The sequence below is a fragment of the Panthera onca genome, chromosome E1 (assembly GCF_046562875.1).
Source record: "Panthera onca isolate mPanOnc1 chromosome E1, mPanOnc1 haplotype 2, whole genome shotgun sequence".
Taxonomy (NCBI): Eukaryota; Metazoa; Chordata; class Mammalia; order Carnivora; family Felidae; genus Panthera; species Panthera onca.
In genome coordinates, this window is record NC_138352.1 from 26,574,890 (window position 1) to 26,594,065 (window position 19,176).

At 40.5% G+C, this 19,176-nt stretch overlaps 1 protein-coding gene across 5 annotated transcripts in view; it reads left to right on the plus strand.

Moving 5' to 3' along the window:
• ULK2 (unc-51 like autophagy activating kinase 2) overlaps positions 1-19,176 on the plus strand; it is a 78,749-nt gene that overhangs the window by 1,777 nt on the left and 57,796 nt on the right. For 4 of the 5 annotated variants that reach the window (XM_060647159.3, XM_060647162.3, XM_060647160.3 and 1 more), the window contains exons 2-7: positions 107-199; positions 1,289-1,330; positions 11,671-11,703; positions 11,993-12,029; positions 16,593-16,766; positions 17,707-17,780. In XM_060647159.3, coding sequence (XP_060503142.2) covers positions 107-199; positions 1,289-1,330; positions 11,671-11,703; positions 11,993-12,029; positions 16,593-16,766; positions 17,707-17,780 — 453 coding nt within the window. Of the gene's footprint in view, positions 1-106; positions 200-1,288; positions 1,331-11,670; positions 11,704-11,992; positions 12,030-14,645; positions 14,861-16,592; positions 16,767-17,706; positions 17,781-19,176 lie in introns of those variants that run through there. The other variant, XM_078437662.2, reaches the window with a different exon arrangement.

Here is a 19,176-nt window from a genome sequence, read left to right on the forward strand (position 1 = left end):
TACCCTTTCCATTGTCTGTATATGAGTGGGCTAAAAACATCTTTGTGCTTATAGATTATACTTCTGTGAAATAATTTCCAGGAGTAACACTATTTTTCCTTTTCAGAAAACTGACTGGGAGGTGGCTATTAAAAGTATTAATAAAAAGAACTTGTCAAAATCACAAATCCTGCTTGGGAAGGAAATTAAAATCTTGAAGGTATGCTTCTTTGTGTGATATTTCATAGTAGGTTAAAACCTATTTTAAATTAGTGCGTGATGACATCCTTTGTCATTTTGGTGGTTGGAGCCAAATTTGAGAATTTTCACCTGTTGCTGTCATTTTTTGAAGCGTTTGGGTACTTGGAAACTGTTTTTAAGAATAGATGTTTGTGTTCTTGGCCAGTGCTTAGAAGGGGTTCTGGGAAGGCTGATTTTAGCTTCTCCTAATTTCTTTTCCTTAGTTACTGTGTTACTGTTTGAGAAGAGGCAGGCCCTTCTTATCCATCATTTAGCTCTTCTGTTGATCCCTTTCGTGCTACATTTAAGTATTTGGGGGAGAAGGGGACTGGGGACAGTTGGAATCTTTTTTCCTTGTAAATTGAAAAGAATTACCTACCTTGCAAGTGGCCTTTTTAGATCACTCACAAGCAGTGTTATCGCAATGAGATGCTTTGAGGAAAAAAATGGTCTCCTAGTCAAATGAGTGTGGAAAATCCTGTCCACTACATACTTCTTGGAGAGTCACTCACAAAGCACTTTGCTCAGTAAAGAAAGTCTGAAAAATTGCTCAATGAAGAAACTAGTTTAGATGTATGTAACTCAGTGTTCCCCAAGCTGATAAGAACATAGACCCCTCACCTAACACTAGCTTTCATCAAAACTACTACCCTCTTAGCTCTTTGAGCTAAGAATTATGCTTCGTTTTCTTTCAGACAAATTATCTGCTCTTTAAAAGGATTTTGGAACTTATGCCTTTAGTGCTGTTAGAGTTGTATACTGAATTTAAAAGACTCCCAGAAAGTCTGCAGTCATACTACCTGTGATATTTATTTTGTAGACAAGAGTACTCCCTGTGTTAAGAGTCTAACAAATGATCGTGGTGAAGAAACATTTAGGGCCCAAGTAAAGTTTGATCGGGCACATTTCGTCTTATCTTTTCGTAAATTGAATTGTTCTAATCCAGTCATCAGAAGTGTAGTATATAGAAATTGGATGTATGTATGTGTATGTGTGTGTATACTTAATATCTATTTGCATATTGAAATGTGTTAGAACGAATATTTTAAATTCTCAATTTCCTTAACAGGAACTTCAGCACGAAAATATTGTAGCCCTCTATGATGTTCAGGTACCTTATTATTATTTTAAAATTTGCATGTCAATAAAGAACTTTTCTGTTTCATACAAATGTAAGTGAATCATAATAGAAATAGAAAACTGCCTTATTCTTGTTAGAAAGGTATATAGTTTGAGTTATATGTTTGTTAATAAATTGTTTAAAGTAGCATAGAGCGATAAGTTAAAATAATGTGCTACATGAGTATGGTTGTACTATAGGAGTAGTGTTTTAGGTCAGGTAGAGGAATATTGATCCCAGATCTAGCATTTCTGTGATAAATGTAGAAAGGACTGTTGTGGGTTATTAAAAAATTAGAGCTTTTTTCTTATTGCAAAAGCAACATTTGCTAATTGGAGAGGTATTAGAAAATAAGTAAAACCAAGGAAACTGCATACTCATCACCCTGATATATCTGATTATCACAGTAGAGTTACACTTTATTTGGAGGTGGGAAGGCTGGGTTCTCAAGTTATCATCTAAGGCAACATTTCTATACAGACAAAATTACCCTTGGAAATCCTTTTGAAAAGCCCCAATTTGGAGAAAATTACTATTTTGGGGGGATGGGGCACCAGGGTAAGCAGTTGGCTTATATTTAGGGGCGTATTGGGTTTTAAATACTAAAACCACTCTTCTCTAGCATGGCAGTCAGCTTGTGTGACAGCCCCAGGGATTTGAGATCTACCGAGGGGGCAGGGAGGGCAGCCAGCCGACTCAGCTTCCCCCTGGATTCTCACTTCAAAGCAGACTAGGGTGCATGATTTACGTTATTTCCTTCTTTTGTTTTTCTTAGTCTGGACAGTTGAATTCCAGTAAAGTAGATGGACATGTTATGTGATTCTGCTGTATGTGTTTCTAGCTAAAATTTTTTCTGTATACACTCGCATTACTCAAATTCATTAGTTTTATAAGGTTTTGAGTGGCTGCTATGCACCAGGCATCATTCTAAGTGTAGGAACAAAGCAGTGAGTAAAACAAAGTCCTTGCTTTCAGTGTGCTTAATTTTAGTGGGGTGGAGCGAAATGGACCGTTCTTCAACGTACTTCTTTTTTTGTGTATAGTCATTTTTCATGCAGCCATGAAATACTACGAAGTATTTAAACCCATGTTACAAGATGTGTCATTTTTTTTCCATTACAGGAAAGTGCTATGGGGATAATAGTGAAGTTCTGGACATATCTTAGATTATTTATGTTCAGTTTCTAGAATTGGAATTACCAGGGTAATTTTAAAGTTCTTGGTGTTAGAGTGTGATTACTCTCCAAAAAAATTGCAATTTAAATTTCACATACAGACTGTTGTGAGTGACTGTGGGGTGTATTTTATTACCTATTGAAATAGGTGTAACTCATTCCTTCAGCCGAGATAGAGCAGCATAGAAAGGAGAAAAAACTTGAGTCAAAACTCAACTTCTCTCACAATCCCTAGTTGAAATGTCGATTCTCCTCAGAGCTGTTTGTGTAGCCTGTCTTGGTCTTTGGAGACAGAGGGCACCAAGTGGTACAAGTCAGTGCCTGGTACAAAAATTGTTAAATAATATTAACTCTTAATATCCCATTTTTTGAGAAGCACAGAAGACCCTGTCAATTGCAGAGTAGAATTTCTTTTCAGAAGAGAGAGTGTACTTAAACTTCATTCCATTAGAAAAATATTTTTAAGTACTAGCTTTGGTTGTAGAATGAGATACTTAAGGGGAACATGTACTCAAAAACCTGAATTATCAAACAATCAGGAATATGAAGGTGACTGCATTAAAAATGTTTATATTTTATCCACTGTATATTACTGGAAATACATAAAGTTAAGACCTCTCAGTCAAGTAAGTATATTCTTGAGCATTTGGCTAATGAGTGAACAGAGTCTTGATCTACTATTTTAGGTTTGCCCCCTTATAAATTTAGTTGTTTACTGTATGTTTATGGAGACAGTAGAACAGTAATTTTACCAACTTGAACATTATTTTTCCTGGCCATCAGTTTTGGAGATGTAAAATTTATGGATACATTTTTATAAATTGAGAACTTTGACATTGTTTCTAACAAATCTGGTTTCAGTTTAGATGACATTTAAAAAGCAACATATTTTCCCATTATAAAATTAATATATCCCCCTAGTTAAAATAATCATTATGAACATGAGTAAATTCTAAAAGAAATGGCAATTCTCAGAGACACCACTGTTACATTTCTTGTAGAGTTTTCAGAATACATTTATTCCTCTTTAACCATTTATAATTAGATTTTTAACCTTTTAATTGTGAGAGATTTACTAATAGAAGAGCATTTGTACATGAATGCAGCTTGTTTCATTGGACTTAATGTATTTTGGATACAGTTTCATGTCACTACAGTATTATAGGGCTAAATGATAATTTACTTAAAACCCAGTTGTGGCCATTTGGGTTGTTTGGTATTTTTTCCTGTTAGAAACAGTGCTGGAGAGAAAGTTGTGTACATATCTTTGCTCATTTGTATGAGTGTTCTTGTAGAATAAATTCCTTGTCATGGAATTGTTTGGCCAAAGATATTACTGCATTGCCTTCCAAAAGGTTATACCAATGGCCTGTTTTTTTCCTTTTTTGACAATCTCATGGGAAGACAGTAGCTTAAGTTTTACTTTTTATTTCTTAAATCATTAGTGCATTGACCATCTTTTTTTTTCTTTAAAATTTTTTTTAATGTTTATTTATTTTTGAGAGAGAGATGGAGCATGAGCGGGGGAGGGGCAGAGAACGAGGGAGACCCAGAATCCAAAGCAGGCTCCAGGCTCTGAGCTGTCAGCACAGAGCCCTATGCCAGGCTTGACCTCATGAACCGTGAGATCATGACCTGAGCTGAAGTAGGACGCTTCACTGACTGAGCCACCCAGGCGCCCCAGTGCATTGACCATCTTTTTTTTTTTTTTTTTTTTTTTTTAATTTTTTTTTTAACGTTTATTTATTTTTGAGACAGAGAGAGACAGAGCATGAACAGGGGAGGAGCAGAGAGAGAGGGAGACACAGAATCCGAAACAGGCTCCAGGCTCTGAGCTGTCAACACAGAGCCCGACGCGGGGCTCGAACTCACGGACCGTGAGATCATGACCTGAGCCAAAGTCGGATGCTTAACCGACCAAGCCACCCAGGCGCCCCAACCATCTTAATGTTTTATTTGCCTTTTTATATTTCTTCTGTGGCTTTCCTGTTGCTGTTCTGTGATGCTTCTGTTGTGTTCATCTTTCTTACTGATTTCTTTGTAATTGGTATTTCTTGAGTCAGTTAATGAGGTATGCGGGAGTTAGTGGTGAACAAAACAGCAATGGCCCTCGTCCTTGTAGAGCTCACAGTATAGTGGGGAAGAGGACGTGAAGCTAATAGCCACTTACTCTAAGCGTGCCCAGTGCAGTGAGAGAGAACCGTTGAAGACCTTTGAGAGGACACCACATGGAGGCTACCCACTTTATGGGCTGGGGAAGACTTGGTGAAGAGATGATGTTTAAGCTGACTTGACAGAAGAGTGGGAGCCAGCCAGGCTGGGGCAGGTGGGAGAAGAGCAGGGAAGTGTCCCAAGCAGATGAAGCCTTCCGTGGAGAGCAGGCAGGAGGGTGAGAGCTTGAGGAGCCAGGGGAAGGCTGGGCGAGGGGAGTGCGGGAGTGAGGGGAGGGTGGCGGCAGGCGATGCTGGCGAGGTTGGCAGGGGCCACCTCTGTTCTGAGGGCAGCGCAGGGCCATTGAAGAGTTTTAAGAGCAGGAGAGTGATATGTCTGTTTTTCAAAAGATACAGATCTTTGAAGCTTCTGGGCAAGAGGTAAGTATTGTCAGTTAGGAGTACTTTACCTGTATGATGGTCAATTGACTGGATAAAGATCCACCACTAGGTAATTTTTAGCGTAGTGGGAAAAGAGGATTCATTTAATAAATGGTGCTGGCAAAACCGAGTATCTGAGAAAGAGTAAAGTTGGATCCCTGTTCTCATCATGTTCCATAACAATTTCCAAATGAATGAAAGGCTTAAATATATAAAATACCCAATAAGGACCTTAGCATAATACATAGATGACCGTATATAACCCAAGAGTTAGAAAGATTTTTTAAATCGAGATAAGAAACTGAAGCTGTAGAAATAGGGATATAGGGGCGCCTGGGTGGCTCAGTCGGTTCAACTTCTGACCTGGTTTCGGCTCAGGTCATGACCTCAACGGTTTTGGGCGTTCGAGTCACACTCCGCTTCTGTGCTGGCAGCACGGAGCCTGCTTGGGATTCTCTCTCCCTCTGTCTGTTCCTCCCCTGCTCACACTGTCACCGTCTCTCTTTCTCTCCCTCTCTCAGTAAATAAATAAATAAATAAATAAATAAATAGGGAAGTAGGCACATAAAATCTTTAAAAACTTCTTTTTATGGCCAATAATACCATGAACAAATTGATAGCCATAAAAAGGAACAAACTTGATACATGCCACAGCATATGATATATTAAACATGCTTGTGGGGTGTCCCGATTGGGTGGGGGCCGGTGGTGCAGGCGGTGAAAGAATTCACCCAAGGCAGAACTACGGTGATAGAAGTTTATCGAGTACAGCGCAAGGGAGCAGTGGGCAGGACGGCGAAGGAGAGACGCTGTCTCTCGCTGTCTTCGAGGATGCAGTGGTGGGGGGCTGTAGTTAGTTATAGTGAGGGAGTACGGGGACAGAGGAAGTTTTCCCTTTTTTGGTAACCGTGCCCAGTCGTGAGTAGCTCATTGGCCACTTAGGGCCTGTGGCCATTTTGAGGTGGGTCGCTTGATGAGCCTGTTTGCGTTCAGCTCGGTGGTCACCGTGGTCACTGCCTTGCTCAAGTTTCCATTGCTCAAGCTGTTGCCCAAAAGTGGCCTCTACCATGTTGAGAAAAAGAAGCCAGCCACACACAGCTACTGTTTGATTCTGTTTTGTGAGTTCCAAGAGGAGACTAGGGTGGTAGAAATCGGGGATAATACAGCAGAGGGTGCCTCTGGGGAGGTGGGGGTTGACCGCAAGGAGGATGAAGGAACTTTCTGGGGCGACGGAAATGATCTGTAGCTCGGCTGGAAGTGTAGTTACGTGAATGTATCCATTTGTCACAGCACATTGAACTGTAACTGAAATCTCTGTGTATTAATGTGTGTACATTAGACCATAACATAATTCAAGAAAAGGCAATTGACAGATACCAGTTTGAGAAAGTATTTACAACACAACAGATAATAGGCTAATATCTGAAACATATAAATCCTCTCACAAACTGGTAAGGAAAAGATAACCCAAAGAGACAGTAAGCAAAGGATATAAATTGTTGGTTCTCATAAGAGAAATAAAAATGGCTAATGTATGAAATGATACTCACGGACAAGCAGTCAGGGAAACGTAAATTAAAGTAACAGTGAGGTGCCACTTCTCACTCACCCCTTTGGCAAAATTAAAAAGTGCATTAATTCTTCCTGGTGGAATTGGGGAGGAGGTGTAAAATATGCTCATAGATCACTGGTAGAAACGTGAATCGTAAGAACATTTTTTGGCATGCTATCTGACAATATTTTGTCACCCTGTAAGAATATTCTCGACGTTGCAATCAGAATAATCCTGGTGATGTAAGTCAGGGCTTGTTAGTCCTCTGCTCAGACGGGGATTCTGCAGCGGCTCCCTGTTTTTATCAGAGTGGAAGCCGAAGTCCTTATTTGCACAGCATAACCGCGTTCTCTCTCACCCCGTCTGTCTTGTGCTTCTCTGTGCTTGCTGCCGCTTCTGATGGCTCCTGTTGCAGACCATTCTCGGGGCCCTTGCCCCTTTTTTCCTTCTCCCCAGGACCTTTCTTCCCAGATACACTGTATGTGCAGATATTTCTACATGTCTGTAGTATATATAGGTATATTCCCAACCTTCTTTAGGTCTTTACCCAAACACTATGTTTTCAAAAGCTTTCTTTAGCCACCCTCAGTAAAATGAACAATCCCCTCCCCAACACTGTCTCCCCGCCCTACTGTTACAAACAGTGAGGACTTACGCAGTTTGGAGACTTATGGGCAAATCAGGTTTAGATTAGGTGGGTACTTTGTTATCACTTCCTGAGTTTGTAACCCGGGGCCCAAGGGTACAAGAGCACCTGGCTCCCGGGGTCCCAAACAGACCAGGTTTGGACAAAGTCCGAAGGCAGAGAGAGGAGCGTAGGTGAAAGAAAGGGATTTTGATTTTCAGTGAGGCCACTACCGGGAAGACAGCGGACCAGGGTCTCAAAGACTGTCTCCAAAGTGCTGAAAATACGTCTAGGTTTACCTAAGGAAAATATGGGGCAGAGGTCACTGGGTACCTGCAGGTGGGCAGTAAAGGTCAGGTCAATCCTTGTCTTAGGGTCAATCACAGGGGGTCTTGGTGGGGTTGGGACCCCGTCCCTCTTGCTTTGCCCTCCAGGGCTTTTGCCTGAGTTAAGAAGAAGAACTTTATCAATTAGAAAGTACCCACTGAGGTCTGAATGGAGGTAGTACCAGCCAGCTCCTCCTTGGATTTGATTAATTGCTAGAGTGGCTCACAGGACTCAGAAAAGCATTTGACTTACTAGGGTATTGGTTTATTATAAAAGGATGTAAAAGGACATAACTCAGAAACAGCCAGACGGAAGCATAGGGTGAGGTATGTGGGGAGAGCTTTCACTCCCCACATGCCTCTGAGCTCCATCCTTTTGGAGTTTTACGGAGGCTGTGTTACATACCTGCACTTGATTAAATCAGTGGCCGCTGGTGCTTTAACTCCATCTCTAGCCCCTCCTCTCCCTTCCCTGGAGGTGGGATGGGGTGAGGAGGGGTTGGGCTGAAATTTCCAACTCTCTGATCCAACTGTTGGCTTCTCTGGCAAACCAGGCCCTATCCTTAGGGGACTTTCCAAAGGTCACCTCAAGAACTAACAGAAGATCCTTCCACATCTGATCCCTTAGCAGATCACAAGGATTTTCTTTTCTTTATGAGATAACCCATAGGAGTCACCTGAGGCATGGAGAATAAATCAGGAAAAGTAGCAGAGAAGTGGTGAGGGATGGGTTTTAGGAGCCAAGGATTTTTATTGAATCTTTCTCTTGCTATTTACTTAATTCTTTTGTTACTTTCTGTTTCTCCCCTTCTGATCCTGAGCATCTGAATTCTGCTGGAGAAAACACCTAGTCATGCTGTCTGATTTTTAAATTCTCTTTATTGTTTTCTAAATTACAAAAGTAATAGGTGCTGGGTGGAAAAACAATTTAAATAGTCTAGTTCTGTATTAAGTAATGCCCTCTTCTGATACCTCCCCTTATTTCTTTTTCCAGAAAAAAAAAACCTCCACTGTTGTGCATCCTTCAAAAGACTTTATTTTTTATTTGTTAACATCACCCCTTTGGTAAAGGAGGGATGATAATCCAACTCTTCTTACTTACAGGATGCAGTGAGGCTGTCTGGTCCCATGTAACCCCAAGGAGAAATAATTCTGAGGATTGTGTTTTTACTCGAACAAATTGCTTCCCAAATTGTTTATTTCATCTACATTTCTGTATACTGGCATAGAGTTCTTCTTAAGAATACCTTCCCCCCCCCCCCCCCCCCCGCCCCGCTCCCCTTTAGGGATTTTCTATCTTATTAAAGAGTTTGAGTAGGGGAATGATAAAATGAAATTCATTATACTTAATTTTGTGGATGGAAGTTCTGGGGAGGAGTTGAGGGTGATTAGTTTCCTGATTTTAGAAAAGGAGGACAGATGTGTATTCAACTTTGGGAAACCCTCTGTGGTCTGGCTCACAGGTCTGTTGGCCTCACTTCTCAGCCTTTCTGTCCCTTTAAGTATCTCTTCAAGTTCTTCCCTGGTGCCCCAGTACCATTAGAGTTTCAGTTTGTCTGTTGAAGACTTGATTGTTTTTTCAGTTCTCTTTTCCTTTTGCTGACTCTTTCCTGGCTCTTAGAGCTAAGTGCTTCACTTGAAAGGTGTGCACTGTTTTGTACTGGAGGCCCTTAAGGAGGGGAGTGTTCAGGAGAGAATGATAGAACCAGTGGAGATTCTCACTGCTTTAAAGGTGGGCAAAAGAAGGTTTGCCTGAGAAATCAAGGATGTTAAAATATTTCTTTTGATATCTTTACATTGAGTTAGCAGTTTAGTCTCCCCTAAGGAATTACTAGTTCTCTTTTGTCTTCAGTAGTTAGGATATGGTGCCATTATCTGATTAAGCAATACTGATTTGAGATAATATTTTTGTAACTCCTACTCAAGAAGAAGAAAACTGTGTTGAAAGTTACTGGTTTAATTATATCTCAGTATTTTGGGGGATGATAGGGTATTTTGGTCTGGATTTGATCAGGTGAGATGGCTAAACCTAAGGCTGATTCACCATAGAGATGATTTCACTCGTAGAGTAGATTTTTGTTTTTACTTATGATAAAAGGAAATAAGTATTTCTTACAGATTTGCTTTTCTACCCTGCTGGAGGCTGACTGGTCTCTACTTCCTTCCTGATCATGGGAGTGCTGCTGTTCTGGGAAACCAAGTGTCTGTTCTAGGCTTGCAGCCTGGCTCTCCACGCCCGCCACCCTGCTCGGGCAGGACTGTGGTTCCTGGTTCCCCAGCAGAGAGCAGAAAGCACTGCTGTTTTTCTGAACTCCCATGTGCCTCTATGTGTGTGTGTTTGGGGGCGAGGGGGTTGCTCAAAGAATTGGGCACTAGGGGTTTGAATTTTTTGTCTAGTCCTGAGAATTAAGTGAAGTAAATCATCCCAAGTCCCTGAGTTTTTTGCAGAAAATAATTTAATTCAGATCTTGCCTGGGGCATCCAGACCCTTGGTGAACACGGTGGAACCACCTTGTGGCAGCCCCTTCTGTTCCTTGTTGCACAGAAGTGCTGTAGACCAGAAGTGCTGCAACACCAGTTTGTATTTCTAATCTGTGTGAACTGATCCTTTATTTATAAAAGCCAATAAAAATGAATTTTTGTCAAAATGAAATAAAAAAGGACCTATGAACAGATGTCCAAAGTTTTTATTATTAGGATTAGCAGACATAAAATTATTTTATAGCTTTAAGACTTTTAAAATTTCTTTTAATTTCTATAATTATCTCATTGCGGGCTCATACCAAATAATTCACTGCTTGGCACTGGTCCTTGAACAATGCTCTGAGGGACACTGCCTTACATCTCCCTTTGTTCTCTGATAGAACCCCTTATTCTTTTTCTTTTTTTCTTTTTTCACATAGAACTCCTCATTCTTGAATTTAGGAGCTTAGTGAAGCCAAGTGCTGTTGGGAAAGGTTGTATCTTAAATCACACTTGAGCACTGTCTCAAGTTAGGGTATAGGAAGCACAATTTAAAATTTCATTAATGGGGCACTAAACGGATGTCAGTTTAGCATCCGACTTAGGCTCTGGTCATGATCTCATGGTTCATGAGTTCGAGCCCCACATCTGTGCTGACAGCACAGAGCCTGCTTGGGATTCTCTGTCCCCTCTCTCTGCCCCTCCCTGACTCATGCTTTCTCTTTCTCTCAAAATAAATAAACATTTTTCATTAACTTTGAAATATTGTTATTGAAGAATCAGGACGTCAGTGTTTGAATTACCCAAGCAACAGATCTGGAGCTATGTGAAATTTGAGAAACTTAGTAAAATTTCTTAATTCCTTAAAAATCAATCTGTTACTAAGATATGTGAGGAGAAATAATTGTCTTTTCTTTGCCACCAATTCCCAGATAATGTGATTCCCTCCATAAAAAGACTAACCAGGGGCACCTGGGTGGCTCAGTCGGTTGAGTGTCTGACTTTGGCTCAGGTCATAATCTCACGGTCTGTGAGTTCCAGCCCCGCATTGGGCTCTGTGCTGACAGCTCGGAGCCTGGAGCCTGGAGCCTGCTCCGGATTCTGTGTCCCCCTCTCTCTCTGACCTTCCCCATTCATGCTCTGTCTCTCTCTGTCTCAAAAATAAATAAACATTAAAAAAAAAAAAAAAAAAGAAATAAAATAAAATAAAAAGACTAACCATCCTGGGTCATGTATTCCAGAAATCAGATTGTGCAGTTAGTGTTGCTAGATAGGATTTTTGAGTCACTGCTTAAATCATAAACTTTTCAAAGTAGAAGCACTTCCCTGAGGACCAGAGAATCTTACCTTTTCTTTTTTTTTCTCACAAATTTACCATAGCTTTGACCAAAGGGTGAATCTTTCTTTAGTTCTTTCCATAAGCAGAATTGAACTTCATGACTACGTTAGTGTTATCAAAACTTGACTTGACTTTGAGGCTGGGATGCTTAAATTACTGTGCTGGGGATTTAAAATTTCACTTACTGATAGATTTAGATTTTGTGAATTTGGGCTTCATTCTTTCCCTACTCTAAATTATATTTAATGTTTACTTTTTAGGAATTACCCAACTCTGTCTTTCTGGTGATGGAGGTAGGTAGTAATATGTGCTGTTTAATTTACTTCAGATTCCTTTTGATTAATATGTACTTTAAAATTGACAGTAGATTATTTTTACTTGAAATTTTGAATTAAACTCCATTTAGTGATTTATATTCTACTTTATAAGGAATATAAAATTTTTTGATTCCATAGTGCTTATGTTTTTCAGACTAGATTTACATTGTACACAAAGTATTTTTAATTGAAATTAACTGGTTGCAGATTGAATTAATCTTGAATCGGTTCCCTTATTTTAATTATTTTTTCTTCTATGTATCAGTACTGCAATGGTGGAGACCTGGCAGATTATTTGCAAGGTAATTTTTGTCTGTCTGTCAGTGTTCAGTGAAGATAGTACTGTGTGTGGTCTGTTGGATCCTGAGAGTTACTTCTGAAGTAATGCTGACCCTGTTCTCTGCACTTGTATAGAAACAGTCAATAAATGTTTGTGTACTTGTTTAAGTGTGGTCACTTTGCCAACCGGTTGTCATTTGTTGTGGTTTTATTCCTAAACTTTATTTGCTTCTAGGTACTTACTTTATGTGTGCCTCTTTCTGACAGTGTTTGAGAGACGAGTCCTCTCCCCGAGAGAGAAAAAAACAAATATGTAGGTTCCTTTCTTCAAAAGACTCTGCTGAGTTGCCATCAGTGGGCCTTTAGTTCCTTCTGTTTCTTTAAAAAAAAAAAATGATGAAAACATGTATCTAAGAATGTGTTTGTTAATGAGAATCTTTCTTGTAAATTAAAAAGTTACAAAGGATTAAAGGTAACACTGAAATTATTTCGTGGCACAGAGGTGAGATTTTAGTACTAGATGGTGCTAGAAATTCTGCATCCAGAATGTATGTACATAGGATAAAAGGTGTTCAGATCAATTGTGTCTCTCACAAGTAATTCCTAAATGGTGTTAGACGAGGCCGGCATCTACTTGTTCACTCCTTAAAATGCAAGGGAAATATGAAAAAAACAAACAAAAAAAACCAAAAAAAAAAAAAAAAAACCAGTGAAAGGTTGATAATACCCCAACCTCTAAATAGAACAGGGGAGTTGATGGCGAAGTCACCGACATCAGTAGATACACTTGCAAAGGGTATAGACAGTTTACAAGAGCATACTAAAAATGTTCCATTTCACCTAGTAATCAAGGAGTGCAATGGCAAATTTAAAAGTCTTTAAAGTATAAGACATTGCTCACTTTCAAAAGCTGCGTGGAGATTACTAGAAACAACACTGGGAGTGTTGCCACAGGCCACGACCGGTTGGTTGGTGAGGGGTGAAGTGGCCCTGGGCCTGAGGCTCCGGAGCATCTCCTTCCTGGCCTGGACCGGGTGTGCAGGGGACAGCGACGACCCCGGGGCCGGGTGACACTGCGGATGTCACATGGGCTCTTCCGCCGGGCACAGCGGGCGAACGACAGCAAAGCTTCAACCTGACCCGGAAGATGGGGGCGGGAGAGGAGCCGAGACCCTCCTTGTCTCTGCGCCACGCCCCCCCCTCCCCGCCCTGTTAGTCCCGCGTGTTGTGTTCCTGCCCCAAGAGGAGACCACCGGGGCTCCGAGGCTGCTGCTTCTCTGGCTTCCCTCGCACAGAGGTGCTACCCGGGGGTGGGGTGGGGATGGGGGTGGTCTCCGGGGGCGGGGAGGGGGGGGCCTACCCTGCCCTCCAGTGCTGTGGGCCCTTCCCATCAGCCTAGGGAGAGGGCTGTGCCTCTTCTAAAGCCAGCACGCCTTAGGGAAGGCCCCGAGAGAGACTGGATTTGGAAGTTCCTTTTAGGGCTAGGTGATTGCTGGGAAGGGTCAGGGGGAGGAGGGAGGGAAGAAACTGGTATAAATGCCCCCCCCCCCCCATTAAAAAGATTATAGTTGAAGATCCAGTGTGAGCCCTTCTGTAGTCCTCTCCTGGCTTTCCCCCTTGAAGACCATGGTTATCTGGAATCTGGTAGTTTATTCCACGTGCAGTTTGTGTTTTTGCCAACCGAGATTCTTTTTTTCTTAATCCTCATTTGGTGTTTTATGTAAATATCCTCATTTGGTTATATATGTATATGTCAAATGTCACTTACTAATAGGACACATGAGACAGGCACTTTGGGTCACCACTGGTGGAAAGTTCAAGCTAGAAAACACCCTGCTTCTACATCCTTCTCAGTCAATGACTGTCTAGTTCCTTGATGTTCTCAGTGATCCAGATAAACGCACCTTTCCCCTGGGGTCAGATTGAGTGGCACCCTATCAGTTTAGTGCCCTCATTGGAGTATCAGTTTCCCTCACCGACAGAAGTCCTACTCGCTGATACAGGCACTGTTACTGGGGTAGGTCGCCTTGACAGCAGTTTTGTCCCTTATGTTGAACTCCATATTTGATATTCCGGAGCAGCAGTGTTAGAACAGGAGGCCCCAGAGTGAGGGGTGTATGAGCCTGAATGTCGGAGTCAGACAGGCAAGCTGCTCCTCACATCCCTTAATCGCTGTGATTTTGGTCGAGTCACTTAGCCTCCTTCTGGTGCCTCTCTGCTGTAGTTCTTACGGGAGTCCCTTGTCAATTTGAAAACACTTGTAAAGGCATATAAGAGAAATCTGGACCTCAAGGAATTTTCGAGAGTTAAACTGTCCAGTATGGTAGCCACCAATCACGTGGGACTATTGAGCCAGCCTGAAGATGTGCTATAAATGTGAATATATTGATTTTCGAACGCGTCAAGGAAGAAAACGACTGTATCTCATTAAGTATGTTGATTATAAGTTGAAATCATATTTTGGATGTTTATTTTCACCTGTTTCTTTTTACTTTTTAAAATGTGGCTACTAGAAAATGTAGAAGTTATGTATGTGGCTCACCTACTGTTTCTGTTGGAGAGTCCTGGTCTAGAAGATCTAATGCCATTACTTCACGACACGATCATGATCATTTAATCCTTCTATTTGCTTTGTTAAGGAAAATGCTATTAACGTTTTCAAAAGCTAGAACACGGATTCTACTGATCGCAAGTTTAAAACAAATTTTAAGTTAATTATCAAGTTGTACTTCAACGTGAATTCCAGCAGAATATTGAGTGTGGCAGGAGTGGCTGAGCCTGCTCCCTCCGGGCTGACTTGCTCAAGCATTTATTTTTTTGGAAGAGTGTCGATGTTGGCCATGCCTTTAAAATAGTAAGTTTTTAACATGGGAAATACAGTTTATAGGATCGTGATGAGAAATATGCATTCCACGTTCGTAAAAATATGAATGTTTACTACAGCGTGTGTTCAGAAACAGCTTATGTTAGATCATTAATCCCCTTCCCCCACCCACCCACACACAAGAACAGCGTTAGAATTTGGACTCTGAAGCAAATAAATTTTAAGTGTATTCAATTGTATGTCATGGGGCAAAAATACAAGTTCTAAGCATCTGCAATCATTTGAAGTAACAAAATGTTTCTAATCCCTAAAATGAAAATGTAAATGAATGAAACAGAAAACAAATACTGCCCATTTAAATTTTTGCAGCGTAACTTAAGTAGGCATTACAAAAATAAAGCTCCATGCTCCCATCATTGGTTTGACCCACCCATTGAGATCCGGAAGAATACCCTCCATATTTTTAGCAGTGTTTATCTCTAAGGGATGGCATATGGGAGATATCACTTTTTATATGTTTTAGTGTATTTAGATTTCTTTCTTTTTTGACAGCATCAAAGAATAAAAATGCGGGATAGGTTAAGAACAGCCCTCACAGAAAAAAGTATTTGACAATTTTTTAAACCAAGAGGATATATTTTATTTGAGGGTGTTAAGGGCATAAAATGTCATTATAACATGTCATTGAAATGATTTTAAAACTATAATATTTCATTTCCAAATGTAATGTTATTTTTATCTTCTTAATTGCATATGGAAAGGTCATGTGGAACATATTCTAGAGATGTAAGGCAGAAGTATGTTCACAGAGGATTTAGTAGACAGGGTCGTGGATGTTAAATCCTAATGTAGATTCCAGGAATCACACTTGGGACTTTTAGAGATCCACAGGAATAAAAAGTCTGTATTTGTGTACTGACTATGTTTGAGTACTTACTCTGTGCCAGGCTTTTTCTAAAGTCTTCATTATTAAAGGTGCTGTCTTGTTTGATGGTCACAACAGCCCCAGGTGGTTAGTCTGATTTTGGCTTTCTATAGATGAGGAAGTAGGCACAGAAGGTTCGTCTTCCAGGGTCACACAGCAAGTAGGAGGAGGAGCTGGGATTTGAGCAAAGGCAGCCTGAGGCCAAACCCAGCTGTTAACCATTCCATGCTCCAGCATACACACAGACACACTTCAGGATTTCCTGAATGATGACCGCCCTCCAATAGTGTTCATTCTGTCTCTTTACAGTAGTGAAAGATACTGTGGTAGGTCAGGAGTGTTGCAGGGCAGGGGTGAGGAGGGGAGGGACATGTGGGAACACGGATCCCTGCCTGACACCTGCAAGTGGTGGTGAGGTCCAGGTCTTATTCAAGGATTTCACCTGTCTTTAATTTGTGTTCTTGTTCATTGTTGGGAGTACATATGGACCTTTATCCCAGATATTTGGCTAGTAAGAAAGGGAACTTGACTTTTTGTCTTCTTAAGGGGAAGTACCTGTTGTGTGTGCAGTAATGTGGACACCTTCACAGTAAAAATGGGAAAGGAAAAACACCAGTGAAGTGAAACCCAAATGTAAATCAGTTCTCTTTACTACAGATCGTGTAAAATGTTTGACGTGTCTGATGTCTTTTCATAGACTTAAATTGTTAGAGTAAAAGGAAGAAAAAAACCCTGGTTCCTTATTCCCTCTACATTCTTAACTCGATTCTGTTGATAGAAGGTGCAGATGGTATTTGAGTTTGTGCTTAAATATTTATGCAATTCCTTTTCTACCAGCTAAGGGAACTCTCAGTGAAGATACTATTAGAGTGTTTCTGCATCAGATTGCAGCTGCCATGCGAATTCTGCACAGCAAAGGAATAATCCACAGGGATCTCAAACCACAGAACATCTTGCTGTCATACGCCAATCGCAGAAAGTCCAACGTCAGTGGTATTCGCATCAAAATAGGTAAATGGCCACATAGCGTTTTATACAAAAGGACGTTTTTGAGACTTCGTAGTTTTGGATGATTTCAGTTCAACTTGGCAGAATGACGGGTTTTGTTGATGCACTTTGGGCATTTTTATTGGGTTCAGTGAGGTGCATTTGGATATGGGAAACTTTACATTACTGGTAGCATATGCTGAATCTTAGGACCCAGGGGCCCATGGATTCCCAGCAGCAAACCCTATCCTGCTTCTCATCAGAGGGAAGCTGATGTGTTACAGTCCTGGCAGCAATGGAATGGCACTGGTTCTTTACAACTCATGGGATTTTAACGCAAGGGATAGAAGAGACCGTTTAACTCAGCCTTTCCTTTTTGGCTCTTGTATGTCACAATTATTTCAAGCAGTTTGTAATAATAGGCATTTTTTTTTCTTTTTTTTTTGTAATAGTAGGTATTTTTCAAGCTTTTCTTTTTGTACAAAAAAGTTCATATATATATGTATATATATATATATATATATATATATATATATATATATATATATAATTTTTTTTTCTTACCAGTGTTTAAAGAAATTTCTGATTTCACATGTGTTACATATGGATCTGGAGAAGGCAAAAAAAAAAAAAAAACCCAGTTCAAATTCTATACCTGGTGTCATATTTAGTGAGAGCTGCCTTAATGAATCATCTGTTACAATTAGCACTTTGTCTTGCAAAGCTTGGTGTTCCCTCCTTGTTTCAGGACTGGCAGGGCAGTGACTTATTCGGCTGGTGGCCAACACTGTTTTTTAGCCTGTGGAAATTGAGGTAGCAACTTTTCTCTTTGGCAGACAGGTTTATTCAATAAGCTGCAAATCTCTCACAATTCCTTGTGCCCTCTTGTATCTTGAAGATACGATCTGTGTCAAGCATGAGTAAAAGTATCGTTTGTTTTTCTCCTTTTTATTTTGTGACACAGCGGATTTTGGGTTTGCTCGTTACCTGCATAGTAACATGATGGCCGCAACCCTGTGCGGGTCCCCAATGTACATGGTGAGTGAGGGTTTTTTTTGTCCTGACATGGCGCCATTAGCCCTGGGATTTAAGTATAATGGTAGTTTCCAAGTAAGATGGGATTTTATGTATGGTCTGACTTGTTGTTTGTAATTGCTAATAAATACTAACATTGATTATGTTACTGATAATGCTATAAGTCATCTTTTGCTTTAGCACAGTGGACCGGGGGTGCCCGGGTGGGCCAGTCAGTTAAGCATCCGACTTGGGCTTGGGTCGTTATCTTGTAGTTTGAGCCCCGCGTCGGGCTCTGTGCTGACAGCTCAGAGCCTGGAGCCTGCTTTGGATTCTGTGTCTCCCTCTCTGCCCCTCCCCTGTTCATGCTCACACTCTCTCTCTCGCTCGCTCGCTCTCTCTCAAAAATAAACATTAAAAAAAATTATTAACATAGTGGACCATAAAAGTCACTTTTACCCACTAGTTTAAATTAAAAAAGAAATTAGTTATTATGGTAAGAATTTCCTATTAGATTACACTGAAAATAAAAATTGATTAAGCATGGTCATGTTACACTTGATGTGTAATATTTGGGAAAACTTGAAAAAAAAAAACACAACCTTTTGGGGGCATTTCTTCATTTATAGGATTAACATGCTCATCTTTTGCATGTTATTTCTCTTGACAAGATCCCTGTGTCAGAAGGTTTTTCAGGGCGCTGGGTGGCTCAGTCAGTTAAGCATCTGATTCTTGATTTCAGCTCAGGTCATGATCTCACGGTTCATGGGTTTGAGCCCCAGTGAAGAGTCTGCTTGGGATTCTCTCTCTCTTCCTCTCGCCCCTCCCCTCTCCTCAAAATAAATAAATAAATAAATAAATAAATAAACAAACAAACGGTATTTCAATTAGTGTTACACTTAAAGCTGAAAATTCTTAGTTCTCCCCTTTATCCTTTCATATGGATGTTGTCATGTCTGATAGGGGAAGGCTATGAAACTTCTGAACTAATGTGAAGCATCAGGCCTGGAAATAGCTTAATTCTGGGCCTTCAGAATTTTGCAAAGTACATCAGTGTGCCTATCTTAATTCAAAATTTAAAATGGGTTTGTGTTCAATGAGGATTTCCTCTAATCTAAATCAACTCTGAGATTAAGGAACTAGTAATCAAAGTTAAAATCTTTTTTAAATTAGATTGACTTTCTTGATCATAATTTTACTGCGTATCCAATAAACTTTATCATTTAATGTCACTTAAAAGTGAGTTTGTACTTCTTGAGTATGAAATGCGTTCAGGCTTGAACCATAGCCTTGAGGATGGAGAGAGTGCTTGGGCCAGTTCTTGAAGGGAGTCAGTCGACTCAGTGAGAAGCATACTAGGCACGACAAATAAAAACGGTACACGTGGAAAAGGAAGTTTCACTGCTTTAGGTATATTTGA